Raw genomic sequence first — 14504 nt, 5'->3', positions numbered from 1 at the left:
AAAAATTACACGGGGATAGAGATTAAATCTCTCGGTTCACCAGCGCCACGGGTGGGATGTAATGGTGCCGTCCCCGCAACACATAGTACACCACCGCGATGATCATAATCCCACCGTACATCACTGCGCACCAGTTCATGGTGTCTGGTTCCACCGTCGAGGTTAGCGGGAAGAAGGCGAACACGAACACCGGGCACAGGAAGCACAGCGCCCCGATGTTGATTGCCATGCCGAACCGGCCGAGCGTCCATCTGTGTGGTGGGAGGGGCTCGCCTCTGATACGCTTGAGGAGCAGACAGGTAATTGTGATAATATACGAGGACATCATTGCACCGATGGTCAGGGTCACGATGGCGAGAAGCGCGGTGGTAGATCCGATGTTGATGAGCGACAAGAGCACCGTCACTGCCAATGAGACCATCACGGCGTTCAAGGGAATGTTCCAGCCGGGGTTTACCTAGTCCTGTTAGTGTTGTCAAACGTAGATAATGCAGGGGGTGGACGTACATATCCGAAGAAATCGGAGAAAGGAAGACCGCGGTCACGCGCAAAAGACCACAACTGGCGGGAAGCCGTTGCTACTTCTGTGATTGTACTCGCTGTCAGAGTCAGCACCAGAATGGCGGTCATGGTGTTGGTTCCCGGGAGACTCTCCGTCGCGTTGTAGAACACCTGCATGAACGGGTACCCCGTTGGAGTGGCCAGGATATCATCAATGTCGCCCAGAGTGAAGCAGACCGTCACCAGCATCACGAAACCGGAGGCAGCGTTGACACAGACAGAGGTGATCATCGCCTTTGGCAAAGTCTCAGACGCATCTTTGATCTCCTCCGCTGTATACTGTTAGCAAAAAAAAAAAAACGGTCAATTTTAGAAAGAGAAAGAGAGAGACGTACACATGTGCACCGCACAATCATATCCAATCAGCGCTGTGATGGTGGTTGAGAATCCAACGAGTGTGGCAGTCCCAGCACTGTTCCAGTCACCGCCGTTGTTGAATTCGGTAAATACCTGCTTCGCGCTGCGGCGAGGGCCAAGCACCCACAGGGGAATCATGATGGCAAATAGGCCGCACACATGTAGGATCAGAATCAACACCTCTACAAAGGGTAGTCGCTTGGCTAAGAAGGTATTGAATATGATCGAAAACAAGGTGATGGCGATCACCAGTAGGGTGCCGTGCCACCGCTGCATGTCGTAGTCAGGGTTGTTCAGGACGATCAGGCCTTGGATAATAGTTCCAGCCAAATAGGCGATCGACACGATAGCACATTGCCAGCCCAGAGCGCACAGCCAGCCTACATAATTAGCATGGTTGACGAGCAAGGGAAACAAGAGAATTTACCGGTAATGTAGCTGAGGAATTTCTGGCAGCTAGGAGGGGCAAACTCGGATACCCAATGGTACTGTCCGCCAGATGTGGGAGCCCTGAAGGATCAGAATGGAGTACAGGGTATACTCAATGGGTACGGAGTAGACTCACATGGATGCCATCTCGGCCAGACTCAGGAACACTAGAAGGAACCCAGCAGCGACGATAAGGAAACCCCAGATCAAACCGGCCGTTCCTCCATCAGTCAGACCTTGCGCCAGTAGACTAGACCATCAGTCATTGAACCAAAAAGTAGGTATGGATAGCGTACGTTAAAACAACCTCCCACGTGGCGATCAGCGTGCAGCCAAATCCTACGATGGAGACGAATCGGAAGTTACGCTGCAGGGTCAGCTTAGATGCATTAGCTTCATAATACTAGGGGGACATACCCGTAGGACCTGTTCTTTCCCCAGAGCGCTCATATCGGCCTGGTCGGCCCGGGTGCCGCGCCATTTGGGGGCGACCTGTCCTGGGGATGGGGCCTCTTCGGCCACGGTCATGGTGACTGTTGAAGGGTCTTTGTTCCAGTACATATTTACATGTACACAACAAAGGCGACGAAGGATTAATATAGAAAAAAGACAGGGGTATGGTGGGACTATAAAAGAAACGTGGTTTCAGGCATTAGAATATTCTCCGGCCCTCGTGGAATCCATCCGGCGCATCTGTCCGACAGTGGAGCAGCTCGCCTCCAACAGAGTCTGCATTCTTGGCAGCTAAGGCAGTGAAAGGAAGGTCTTCAGCAGGATTGGGGCATGGTTGCAACCTTCTGCAGGTTAGTGTGAGCTAGGGCTTCGTGTTGATTGTGGGACCACTGTGGCTGTTATTGCCACGCCAGGTGTGGGGAATCGAACGTTCTAATGTGTCGACGTGCAGATATACAGCCAACCCTCGTTAATAATATTAAAACCCCTTAATATTGAAACCCCTTTACTTCGATTTGTTCTGGCCACAATTAATTAGCTTATACATAATTGGATAATTTTGCTAACCGAGAGTCTTCAAAGTAAATTAACGGGATTTGATAAACCTAGGTAGTATATTACCGCCGATCTGTTAAATTCAGCAGATCCACTCCCTTCCAAGTTGGCCATAACACACCCGTGGACGTCCCGTCCGGTAAATCCCGGTACCTACTCTGTATCCATGGATGGGAAATAGTTAATCATCATGCCAAGACCAGATATAGTTTTCTGTACGGAGTACTCCATACGGAGTATGTATATACACACAGTATGGAGTAGATGGGCCTTGGTTTTCGGTTCAACTCAGAAAATGATTGGCTTCCTTCATACTAGTCTGTATATTTATGTTTCATAAGTTTTTACCGAGTATCTTTGACTTCAATTAATATATAATATAATATTTTATACAAAGTATAACTAATCCTTCTAAATTGCTTTGGCGGAGTCTCCTTGCATGGGAAGAGAACAAAACATGTGGGACGATCGATGTTGAAATAACCGCTTTTTGATTGGCATTCTATCTTCTTCCTCTTTACCTTCATCCATCACCATGATCCCCCTCATCCTCGCCTTCCTCATCCTCATCCTCACCTCCTTTCTCATATACCACCATGGTATAAACCCTTATTTCCTCTCTCCACTATCTTCCATCCCCAATGCCCACTTCACATCCCCACTGTCCAGCTATTGGATTGATCGCAAGCGTAGTACAGGCACGGAAGTCCTCGCCATCTATGCCTTGCACCAAAAGCATGGCCCAATCGTCCGTCTCGGCCCCAAGGAGCTGAGCGTGAATTCTCTCCATGGCCTAAAAATAATATACACGGGCGCTTTCGAGAAACACGCCTTTTACAATGATGTCTTCGTCAACTTCAACACCGAAAACATGGTCGGCATGGTGCACAATGCGGCGCATGCCCAGCAGAAGCGTATGCTGAGCAAGACCTACTCCAAGTCATTTCTCCAGGAATCCAGTGACTTGCGCACCATTGCAAAGGCCGTGCTCTGGGGCCGGTTTATGCCTATTCTTAAGCAGGCAGGGGAGACCGGAGAGGTGTTGAATGTGCTGCCACTATGCCAGGCTCTTGGGATGGACTTCACCTCCTCTTTCCTGTTTGGATTGAGGCAAGGGACGAAGTATTTGTTGAATATTCCCGAGTGGATGATGTGGTTGGAGGAGTATGAGCAGTTCAAGTACTTGAGCCGGGACGACCGATATATGGGTTTTATTGAGAGATGGTGCTTGGGCCTCTGCGACCGGATGGAAGAGTCTAAGAAACAGAAGGGCCCCAGAGACGAGGAGAAGCTGCCATCCACGAACCCAGTCGTCTACGACCAACTGCACCAGAGCCTACTCATCCAGAAAGAGCAGGATCGGCGTCCGCTAAACCTAGCAATTGCATCCGAACTGCTAGACCACCTGGTTGCAGGCCACGAAACATCAGGCATTACCTTCACGTACATGATGTGGGAGATGTCGCAGCATCCGGAGCTTCAGGCCGAGCTGCGAAAGGAACTACTAACATTATCTCCATCTCTCCGATACCTGGACACAGATGGAGAGAAGATCCTTCCTTCTCCTTCCGCAATCGACGCACTCCCCCTGTTGGATGCTATGGTCCGCGAGACCCTCCGTCTTCACTCCCCGGCCCCTGCCCAACTTCCCCGCGTTACCCCCACCACAGAAAAAGGAACTTCGCTGCACGGGTATGACAATATCCCGGGCGGCGTGAGGGTCAGCTCAACCGCCTACTCCCTCCACCGCATCAGTGATGTCTATCCGCGTCCATTAGAATGGCTGCCAAAACGATGGCTGGAGGCAGGTGACAAGATCCACGACATGAGGCGGCTGTTCTGGCCGTTCGGGAGCGGTGGACGCATGTGTCTGGGAAGTAATTTCGCATTGCAAGGTATGCTTCCCATGTATGACTTTTAGAGAAGACACTAATGGTGCAGAAATCAAATTGGTTATGGCGGCTGTGTACTCAAATTACACGACCTCTATTGTAGACGACAAGGGCATCGAGCAGGATTTTGCCTTTATTTCACTGCCACGCGGGCGGAAGCTGATGTTGAGGTTTACCCCCGTCAATGAGTGATGCGATGGAGTGATGATTCATGATGAAAAGGCACATGGAACATGAATTCTTTTGAGTATTTGATCCAATATATCGACTTTTTTTTGTTTGCCTTGGCCATGTCTCACCAAAGGTCTTGGCTCCCCCTTAAAATATCGACTCCTCTCAGTCCCCGCAATGGCCGATTGGTTGAGTAGAAATGAAGGCTTGGCAAGGGTTTAGCTGGTCAAAGCTATTGTCACAATACTCTTCCAGACACGAGCCTCAGCCCAATGGATTTGAAAGCCCCTGGACACCAATTCAAGTCAATTTGGTTCCCAAATGCCCAAATTCCTCCCATCTTTCCGGTTTCTTGAACTTGTATATCAACATGTATTCCATGCCGGGACTTCGTACCTGTCTCTACCTCCTGGGCCTTGCAGTCTGCATCTCTTCGGAGAAGGACAGAGCAATGGTGGGATACGAGAGACTGGTCAGAATTTCGGCTCCCGACGATGAATGCTTCATTTGATGACCGCACGGCAAACCTGACCATGTCCGGTATATTCGGCGCGAGTGTATGGCTCCTCAAGAACATCACTCAACATCCAACCATCGGAAAATCGATTTTTGGGAATTTCCATATTCACTTTAGTGGGGGGTGCTGGATACTTATCATTCGGATGTGCTGGATGTGAATTCTTCTTCAGCGAGGTGGTTGCGGACAGTTGGGTTTGGGAATAACTCGTTGAATATCGATAATGATGCGAGGAACGCTGCTGGAATGTCGCGTATTTCACGAGGGAGTGCCTCTATTATGGTGCTATTTGTAATGCTTGGCCTTATTATCAGCGCATGAAGGGTCCGAATTGACGTACATTGGATTTTTGCATCTATTAACACTCAAAAGTAGGCCTCTGCAAAGCCCATTCTGCTGCATAAATTTCATCTTGGCATACATAAAGTAGCTGATTAAGGACTGTATTTTACGCATGTTCCAACCTGTATACTCAGTAGCATTCAAATGTTTAATTATCATGGTAAAAAGTAGGAATTATATGAATATAACACTAATTCTAGTATCTTATTAGGGGATTGGTAATTTAACCCCCCCCCCTCTTAAAATAACATCCTGCCTGAAAAATCAGGTGTACATTCCTAATTGGGTACCGCTTTTGCCTCGACACCTAGATCTGCCTACCGCTCTCCACACCGCCTTTTAATTTTATCCACCGCCTTCCTGGTAAACTCCCTATACAATAGTAGTAGACAACAGGTACCTACAATTTGTATGCAAACCCTATACAAAATTAAGTCACTTTTGTCATATAGACTAGATCAAACAAATTGATACTCCAATTCTGGTTTTCACCCATTAAACTCCATCAATCCCTTCATTATCAACAGCTTCAAATCCATCAAACCTGTTATCAATAGACCTGGCAGTGACCCTCCGGGTGGTCCATGACCTTGGACCCTCCGAGGGTCCAGCGACCCGCCAAGACCTGGAGTTCTACATAAATATACATAACACATGGTTTATAAGCATATTATTTCCTATTTAGGATAGGCTATGTATACATAATTTTCTTGGCGGGTCTAGGATCCTGACTTTAGACCCTCCTTAGGGCCTTGGCGGTCACTGCCAGGTCTAGAACTTATATCTATAGACTGTATATATAAGACAAATCGGTATAGGCTCCCCCTGCTTGATATTGTTGGCTTTGCAGCGACTGGATCTACGTTCTACCTTGCTTTTGTATTTATACGGGATGAGAAAGACGATACGTATAAAGTTATGCTAGGTTGTCTTGCCGAGGCCTATAAAGCCCTTGGTCTTCCACCCCCACGTACGATCCTTACGGACAAGGAAGGAGCATTGATCAATGCAATTGAGGTTGTTTTTCCGGATACAAAGTATATGATTTGTATTTAGTATATCAATATGAATATCTTAAAGAAAGCATACCCCCTTCTCGCTGATCAAGTTAGCCAAGCCCGTCGAGAAGCGAACAGCGACCAACCCCCGCGCCGCCTTACCCCCGCCGAAGCTTAAGAAGATCGAGAGAAAGCCGAAGAGCGGTGGAAGAAGATACTTCGCCGCTGGAACCGAGTCGTATATGCTGTTATATTTGAAGAGAAGGACCGACAATAGAGTAATTTCAAAGAGCGATACGCTGATCCCCTCTTTATCCCTCTCCTCGAATATATCCAAAAGAAATAGATTGATAACTGCCCGGAACGATTTCTCCATTGCTATACCTCTCAGTACCTTTATTTGAATAAGATCGCTACTTCTCGTACAGAGAGCGCGTATTGGCTGCTTAAGAGTGGTCTCTATGTCGCAAATAACGACTTACTAGTTGTTCTTCGCAGTTTTACTCGGTCAGTTAACTATCAGTTCGCCAAGATCCAGCATAGAATTGAGAACCAAAAGATTCGCAGACCAGCACGTATCCCCCAGCTTTACAAACTCCTTTATACCCGGATCTCTATACGGGCAATTGAGCCTACAAAGGAGGTTTACGCAAAGTATCTCCCCCCAGCGGAGAATAAACCACCAGTCCCACTACTATACAGTTGCAATTCTAAAGAAACAGCTGGTTTTCCGTGCATTTATATCATTCAGAAATACAATACAGAAGGGTGTTGTTTAGAACCAGACTTATATCACCCGCATTGGCACTTAGATAGTGTTAATGCCCCCCCAATTGATCCAATCCTTCTGGTCCAGGACTCACTTCCAGCTCGCCGAAAAGGACGCCCACGAGGTGCAAGAAACCTCCCAAGTACCCAGCAACAGAGTACCCAGCCAAGCAGCACCCAGCGATCTTCACCTGATCCTCTTACCCAGGATCGATCCACCCAACGAGATCCTTCAGGATTCGAATATATGCTAGCGCAGGGACGAGGACGAGGACGTGGACGTGGAACAAGCAGTAGTGAAACTGGTGATGGTGATACTAAGGCTGGAGGACGTGGTCGAGGACGGGGTCGTAGAGAAAGACGCGCACGGGGAGGTACCTGATAACTAGCATAATGAATTTTTAAAGTAGTTCAATGCAGAAATGAATGAATTGTACAATTTTTTCTGATCAAAATGGAAGGTTTTTTACTATGTAAATCAGAATTACTATGGTGGTGGCAGAATATACGGCAGTATAAAATGGAGTGGCAGAGATTACGGCAGAATTATCGGCCGCACCCAATTGGGAAGGCGGTACTGGAAAATCAAGCATCTTCAGGCAGGGGGGGTTATTTTAAGAGGGGGGGGGGGGGGTTAAATTACCAATCCCCTAAATTTACTTGTAAATTTGTAAAGGAAGAAGAAGATAAAGAAGATGAAGAATATGATGATTCACGTATAGCTTTATATACAGCCTATGCAGTTGCGATGGATTGGCATGTTTGTATTGTTTGATAAATAATGGGGCCCAGTACGGGCCTAAATGGGCCCGAAGGATGGGCCCAAAGCCCAACAACCCATTAGTGGGTTGGGCTGGGCTTTGAGCTTTGTGGGCTTTGCAGAGGCCTACTCAAAAGTGCTGGGTAGGTCGCTCGCCTAAAATCTCGTATGCCACTTGATCTTGGCCAATACCGTGAGCATATAGTTACAGCCAGTCCCCAGTCAGAAGCGACTATGGAGAGTTGTTACTCAACCCGCAGACTATGCTGGAGGCAGGCGACATTCCCAAGACGGAAAAGGTAGCCTGTTGAAGATAAGAGAGCAAAGTCAGAACGTAATACACATTCTCAAAGGAGCTTTGTTACTTTTTCATTGTGCTCTTGCGGCTTCGAGGTTGCAAGCGCACTGCTACAATTTGCACGCTTGATGGGCAAGTTCACATTTTCTCCCGCGCGCACCAGGAGTAGATGACGTCAACGTTATCCTCAGCCCTGGAGATACCACGACTGCTGCCAGAGCAAGTCGAGAGAGATTACAGGTGTCTTGTATTCTCCTAATTTCAGCATGGCAGATTCTCCATTCTAACTTATCCCGTGTACCCAGCAGGAAGCTGAAAATAATAATATACAAAGAAATCAAATCCGAAAGTTCAAACCACCGTTACGATCTCTCGTCCGGTTATACTCCGGAGGACCGTCTCCTATGAGCTTGTTCAATTTCCACACTACTTGTTCGTACGTGGTTGTATTGTCCGTGAGAGAGTTCCAGTGACCGCATGCTCATCCCTCGCACCGAGTCCATGTGTCCTTTATTGGAAGGCGCAGTTTTGGACAATGTTAAAAGCGATATGCCCGTAAAGTTAAGCAGAAATCCACATATCATTGAGATGATACTGGTCCAATTGCTAGTGTTTAACCCTTGGTAAAAGATAATGGAAGCAGAGAGGGTACATGTTGTGAAACCAACATAGTACATCGCGTTTACTCTGTAAAGAATTAAGTATAACAGCTATGACTTATCAGAATTAGACAAGAGAACTTACAGCGATGCAGGAAATTCGCTCATTGCCTTGTTCAAGTAGTTCATCTGGGTTAGGGTGGTGACCACCAGAACTGATGCGAAGACATATGTAGATGCATGGGTGAATTGGTTGTCGCCGCCTGCCGTAAGTTTCACCGCAATTCCGAATGCCTTGACTGACATGACAGACACAGATCCGACCGAAGAGCAGATGGAGATGTAAACCAACGGGTTTGTTCGCCCCTGGATTGGTGCGATTTTCCAGATAATGTAAATTGCAAGGATTGCAACGCATACGCAATATAGAAGAAAGACTAGAGATGTGTTAGTGAGCTCACATCACAGCATTGGGAAGGTTATCGACATGGTTGAATTGCCAAGTGCAGAATCTCATCAATAGTCTGGATGTCCTTGTCGCCCGGGGCATGGAGCACTAACAGCACCGATCCCAAAAGGCAGGCAGCGCATCCGAGTTTTCCGAGGACGTTGATCTCTTCCTTGAGAAAATGTGAGCTCATCAATGCACTGGAGCTGATTAGCGGGAGAGTCTAATCATTAATTGGGGGACTGACCCAATGAGTACGCTCAATGCTCCAAGCGGCGTGACTAGCACGGCGGGAGCGAATGCATAGGCAGCGGTATTCATCAACTCTCCAGCAACCACTACGATCAAGGTCTATTAGCCTCGAAAGATGTCTGTAGAGTCTCATAGCCATACGCAAGATTGTTCCACACCACCACACCGGACTCCGTATATATGCAAATCCATCCCCAGTGTACCCAAATGTCTCCGCTGCTTGTATGAGCCCCTGTTTATCATCATATTTAGCATGGGTGGTAATCGAAGAAAACACGGAATATGACTAGGCGCCGAACCTTCTTAGTGACAACATAGCTTGAACCTGCTCATCGCAATCGTTAGTGTGTCTGTAAACTGTCTGAAACAGGGAAAAGACGACACAACCGATTGCTACTGAGGATAATACCGCTAGTGCAAGGCCAATAAATCTGACGAGGTGCGAAGAAAGAGAAAAGTCAGTGGGAAACGACAAACGTCAGGTATTAGGCAGCCACTGCATGAACATACTTGTCATCTACCTTGCCCACCATTAAGGGCGTCTTTGGATCTCGGATGCAAACGGATGAGGAAATTCGAAGGAAAGTCGAAGTTGTTAAGGAACTAAAAATAAGCATAAAGCAGGTCGCACGCAGGTGAAGACACGAGTTTGTTTCAGCTGGCCTGCACGCCAACTTCGGGATTCACAGCCATGTGTCAGCACTAGTACCTTAGCAGCATAGCTGAATCTCATAAAATTATTCCATTACCAGGGCACATAGGGTGAAAATAATTGAATGATATTGTATGATATACTACGGAGTACAGAATATACAATGAGACCATGGATTTGACGACAGTGATCTCCACGCACCTTCGGAATGATTCCTGTCCATGCTTCTCGAAATTTAAACATAGATTATATATATACGAAAATATCTATTAGTAACATATATAAATCTGCGAGGTAATGATTCCATTGTCGCTACCATTTACACCCATATCAGATCCTAGGTTGAGCAAGTGTGTGTTGAAAAGTTACTACATAATTTGAGGTGCCCAGGTGTTCACCTCGGCTTAGAAGGACCGGAGCTATTCGGGAATACCTTATTCCGGACCCAAAGAATCCTTCTCCGCCTCCCATGTATCAACAAAGTCCAAATTGACCTATCTTTAGGCGGTGAGCTGTTGCTGGGGAGCCTTTAGAAATCAAAATGGAGATACCTGCTCAATCTCTCGTTTAGTTCGCCTGATATCTAAGGTTTAATTCTCCTCTGACACAATTTGCAGCGTGGCCGATGGCCGATTCCGCCCTTTCGCAGGAGATCTTGGATCTCTTGCAACAAGCTAGTCACTGTGGTCTGGTCAAAAAAGGAGCCAACGAAGGTATTTACCCACATATTTCTTCTGGATTATGCTCAAAGTAATACTTATTTAGCCACCAAGACCCTCAACCGAGGAACATCCGAAATGATTGTCCTTGCTGGAGACGCTAGCCCACTTTCGATATTGTTGCACCTCCCCCCTACTCGCGGAAGAAAAGAACGTGCCATACGTTTTCGTTTCTGCCAAGATGTCGTTGGGTCGCGCATGCGGTGTGAGCCGAGCTATTATCGCGGCCAGTATCACTTCGAACGACGCTATTCCCCTCGCTCCTCAGATCAAAGAGCTAATAGCAAAGGTTGAACGGCTTGCGATTTAGTCGGTCATCTTAGTTGATGGATCGATGGGTGCTACGCTGTCCGGTGTTCTCGATTATCTTAACTGATGGATCGAGAACTGTCCGGCTTTCAGGCGTTTTTATGCCCTGTTTGACGCCCCCATCATAATAACTATTGACTTCATTTGTTTCTTCGGTCGCTTTTGTAGGTATACGCACGAAGATCGAATAAATCAAAACAAGTTACCATGCCATCTAAGATTACCTATTTAGTGAGTAGGGCCCCGGAGTGTCTGCCAAAGCTGGTGGTCAATCAATCAATCAATCAATCAATCAATCAATCAAAGTTCAATTCACCTGTTGCAGTCTAACTAGTTGCGTATGACTATGCAGGCGCTTCATCCAGCTGAAGCAAGAACTCGAAGCCAAACGCCGAGTTGGGATCACTCCCGGAAGTAAATACAGAGGCTGGTTTGTAAAGAGTGTGGAACCAGCCCATTCCCGCATGTTGTAAACCCACAAACCCATACATAGTGAAAATATCAAATGAATTGCGGCGGAGTGCACTCTCCGCCTTCCGCCTCCTGTCTCTCTCTCTCTCTCTCTCTCTCTCTTCCTCCCTGTATCCGCCCCCCCGCTCCGGTTGCAATTGGTGGTGTATTATTCATGGCCAGTTGCCTGGCATACTTGTCGACTCTGGCTGAGCTTCTCGTTTCCCAGCTTCGTTTTCGTCATCGGTTAATACCCATCGTCTTCTACACCTAGCTCTATTGCAGCAAGGCCTGTCGGTTCGTCGTCGTCGTCCTCCTCGATTCCCACGTGTTGAAACTGTTGGAGGAGACCTGTTCGGTGTATAAAGTTGGCCACGTAGCGGATGGCCTCCGGGTTGGATACGAGCTTGTCGTAATCCTTATCCTTCACTCCCACTTTATCGAGCTGCTTCCACATTTTCACGCGAAGCCCGGTGTACAGTGGACATTGTATCAGAATATGCCTCGGCGTTTATAAACCTACGTCGCAGCCGCATTGGTCTGTCTCTGAGGCCTTGATTTTGAACAGGAAGTGACGGAGGCCGATCTTCATTGTGCGCATCTGGATCAGGATTCAGGATCGCATATTGTGGTTCCGTCAATCCCTCGTACAGACGAAGGGTCTTCTTATTCGGCGCCTACACCAAGCGCTTTGTAGGAGCCGAGGTCCTTTCTCGCTCCCACTACCTCTCCCACCGCTCTCGGATACGCTGGCGTACCATCCTCCTAGCAGCTGCGGCGAGGCGGACTATCGGATTATCCGGCCCGGTCGCAACTCCCATCCCCGCACCAAGAAGCGCTGCACTCTTCGCTTCTCTATCGGCATATTCATTACCGCTTACACCAACGTGTGCAGGGATCTACCTGATAGTGATATTTGTTGGGGTTTCTTGGTTTTGATTCCGCGACCGGATAGCCCGTACGTGGTCATAAATCTCTCCGAGCACGTACTGGCCAGACGGTCGCTGTGGGTTTTGCACTGCTTGTATAGCAGCCTGGCTGTCTGAGAAAATAATCACTTCTCGAGCCCCGAAGCTGGTGGTTCTATGGTAGGAGAGATGGGAATACCCAGCTGAGTGTAAGCACTGAGAGCTAGGGGAAGGTAAAGATGATCCATTCTGCTAGCTATCCTGCGCTAGAGGGAACGACTGACCGGTTGACATCACCTGATCGTCGGTGACACTGAGACAATTTTTGTGCCTTGTTGATCAATGAAGAGTTTCGGAATCCCTGCTGCCGATCAAGCCTTGTGCACTCCAAGTGATCGCTTCATCTCATTGATGGAATAAAGACTGATATCTGAGGCTTTCATATCGAATGGCCTGAGTGTCACATCCAGAGACTTGGATTTCGTAGAGAAATTGCAGTTCAGCTCGGGTAATCCAATGCTCTTCGCAAAGATAGATTAGCTTTGAACTTCAAAACATTGTACTCTCTTCTGTAAATTGCACATAGTCGAAGCTAGTGATATATCTTATAAATCGACAAATGGGTCTCAAACCCAACTTGGGTCGAAGATATATTATTGCGGGTTATGTTTAGGGCTCTATAAAATCTATTCTCCGTACGGAGTATAAATTTCATAATTAGGTCACGTCAAGTGTCACAATTATCCTGGTAGGAAGAAAAAAAAGGTGATGATAACTATAAAACACGCTAATCTAGCGTGACCATCCCATCTAATCAAAGCAGCCATGGTACGTGGAGTACACCTGGGCACCTGCGGGGGTGCAATTACTTATATTCACCAACTGTATATGTTGGAGTACCGAGGCTATACGTCGATAATACTCGTATTCAATTTATTTAGAAACCAGATATATGTAACGGGAAGGGCGAATTAATTCTGAAACTAGAGCGCAGTACCAAGATCGTCTTAAATACGAACTCATCGTGTGTTATACGCCAATAATGAATGGATCCAGGATAAAAATGAAGTAAGCCCACACGGGAGGCACTCGGGTGGCGTTGGATCTTTCAGGGTCTTGAAACGCTGGAAGTTAAGGGGGCTTCTATAACCCTGGGATGTACTTTGTATACCCTCGATCTACATGAAGTATTCCAGATTTGGAGATATTTTGCGAATCAAGAATGAGCAATAGGGTACCGGACAAGAGGAAAGTTATAAATCATCAACGCCCACTCTTCAAACCCCCATAGAACATCCAAAACTCACTCAGTCCAATAATTCTATCCCAAAAATTAAACGCCAACATGTCCATCAAGCTCCTGCTCGCTACCATCCCAGTCTTGGCAATTGCCTGCACTGGCCCTCCAGTCAACGACAACGGCCTCGATCTAATCAAAAGCTTTGAGTCCTTCCAACCAAATGTCTACGATGACGGCTTCGGCAACCCCACTCTCGGCTACGGCCATCTCTGCGGCGACTCCACTTGCTCAGAAGTGTCATTCTCACAGCCATTGACCGAGGAGACAGCGAGTCAATTGCTTGCTAATGACCTAGTGGTAAGTTTCTACAAGCACCCTACCTTGCCATGGAAACAAAATGAAGATACCATCTAACAGGAAGAACAGAGCTACCAAGATGGCGTAACAAATGCCCTTGCCACCGCGGTCACTCTGAACGACAACCAGTACGCGGCACTGGTATCGTGGACTTTCAACGTGGGCAACGGGAACATGCAATCATCCAGTCTGATCAGCCGCATGAATGCCGGTGAAGATGTGGGGACTGTGGCGTCCGAGGAACTGCCGAAGTGGAATAAAGCGAATGGTGCCGTTGTTGCTGGGCTGACGCGCCGCCGGGCCGAGGAGGTGGCGCTGTTTAGTGTGGCTTCTTCGACCGGGGCTTTGCCTGTTGGTTGTTAAGTCGGAGATTTGTATATTTAGACATAAGCTCTCTTTCAATGATATTTAGGGTGCGGCGGTAGCCTGAATTAATTTTTGCTCAGTGAATAGCAAACGGCGAATGCCA

General features: G+C 47.5%; 5 protein-coding genes across 5 annotated transcripts; 3 read left to right on the top strand and 2 right to left on the bottom strand.

Annotated features, from left to right (window-relative positions):
* Positions 1-22: 22 nt before the first annotated feature.
* N7479_003871 (uncharacterized protein) lies at positions 23-1875 on the bottom strand (the record flags this gene model as incomplete). The annotated part of the gene is made up of 7 exons (XM_057251568.1): positions 23-457; positions 508-833; positions 897-1298; positions 1346-1428; positions 1484-1597; positions 1644-1714; positions 1765-1875. The coding sequence occupies 7 exons, from the start codon at positions 1873-1875 to the stop codon at positions 23-25; spliced, it is 1542 nt and encodes a 513-aa protein (XP_057110893.1).
* A 1015-nt stretch (positions 1876-2890) lies between these two features.
* Positions 2891-4439, top strand: N7479_003870 (cytochrome P450; the record flags this gene model as incomplete). Its single annotated transcript, XM_057251567.1, has 2 exons — positions 2891-4250; positions 4297-4439. 2 exons carry the CDS (start codon positions 2891-2893, stop codon positions 4437-4439), a joined length of 1503 nt encoding a protein of 500 aa, XP_057110892.1.
* A 300-nt stretch (positions 4440-4739) lies between these two features.
* N7479_003869 (uncharacterized protein) lies at positions 4740-5256 on the top strand (the record flags this gene model as incomplete). The annotated part of the gene is made up of 3 exons (XM_057251566.1): positions 4740-4778; positions 4841-4975; positions 5053-5256. 3 exons carry the CDS (start codon positions 4740-4742, stop codon positions 5254-5256), a joined length of 378 nt encoding a protein of 125 aa, XP_057110891.1.
* Positions 5257-8481: 3225 nt separating this feature from the next.
* Positions 8482-9933, bottom strand: N7479_003868 (uncharacterized protein; the record flags this gene model as incomplete). The annotated part of the gene is made up of 6 exons (XM_057251565.1): positions 8482-8788; positions 8846-9137; positions 9188-9348; positions 9396-9499; positions 9542-9632; positions 9911-9933. The coding sequence occupies 6 exons, from the start codon at positions 9931-9933 to the stop codon at positions 8482-8484; spliced, it is 978 nt and encodes a 325-aa protein (XP_057110890.1).
* Positions 9934-13783: 3850 nt separating this feature from the next.
* On the top strand, positions 13784-14398 carry N7479_003867 (lysozyme; the record flags this gene model as incomplete). Its single annotated transcript, XM_057251564.1, has 2 exons — positions 13784-14035; positions 14105-14398. The coding sequence occupies 2 exons, from the start codon at positions 13784-13786 to the stop codon at positions 14396-14398; spliced, it is 546 nt and encodes a 181-aa protein (XP_057110889.1).
* Positions 14399-14504: the final 106 nt, after the last annotated feature.

The sequence above is a fragment of the Penicillium vulpinum genome (assembly GCF_028829585.1).
Source record: "Penicillium vulpinum strain IBT 29486 chromosome Unknown utg000002l_segment0_segment0, whole genome shotgun sequence".
Taxonomy (NCBI): domain Eukaryota; kingdom Fungi; phylum Ascomycota; class Eurotiomycetes; order Eurotiales; family Aspergillaceae; genus Penicillium; species Penicillium vulpinum.
The sequence above is the reverse complement of the archived record's forward strand: the minus strand, read 5'-3'. Positions and strand labels throughout refer to the sequence as shown.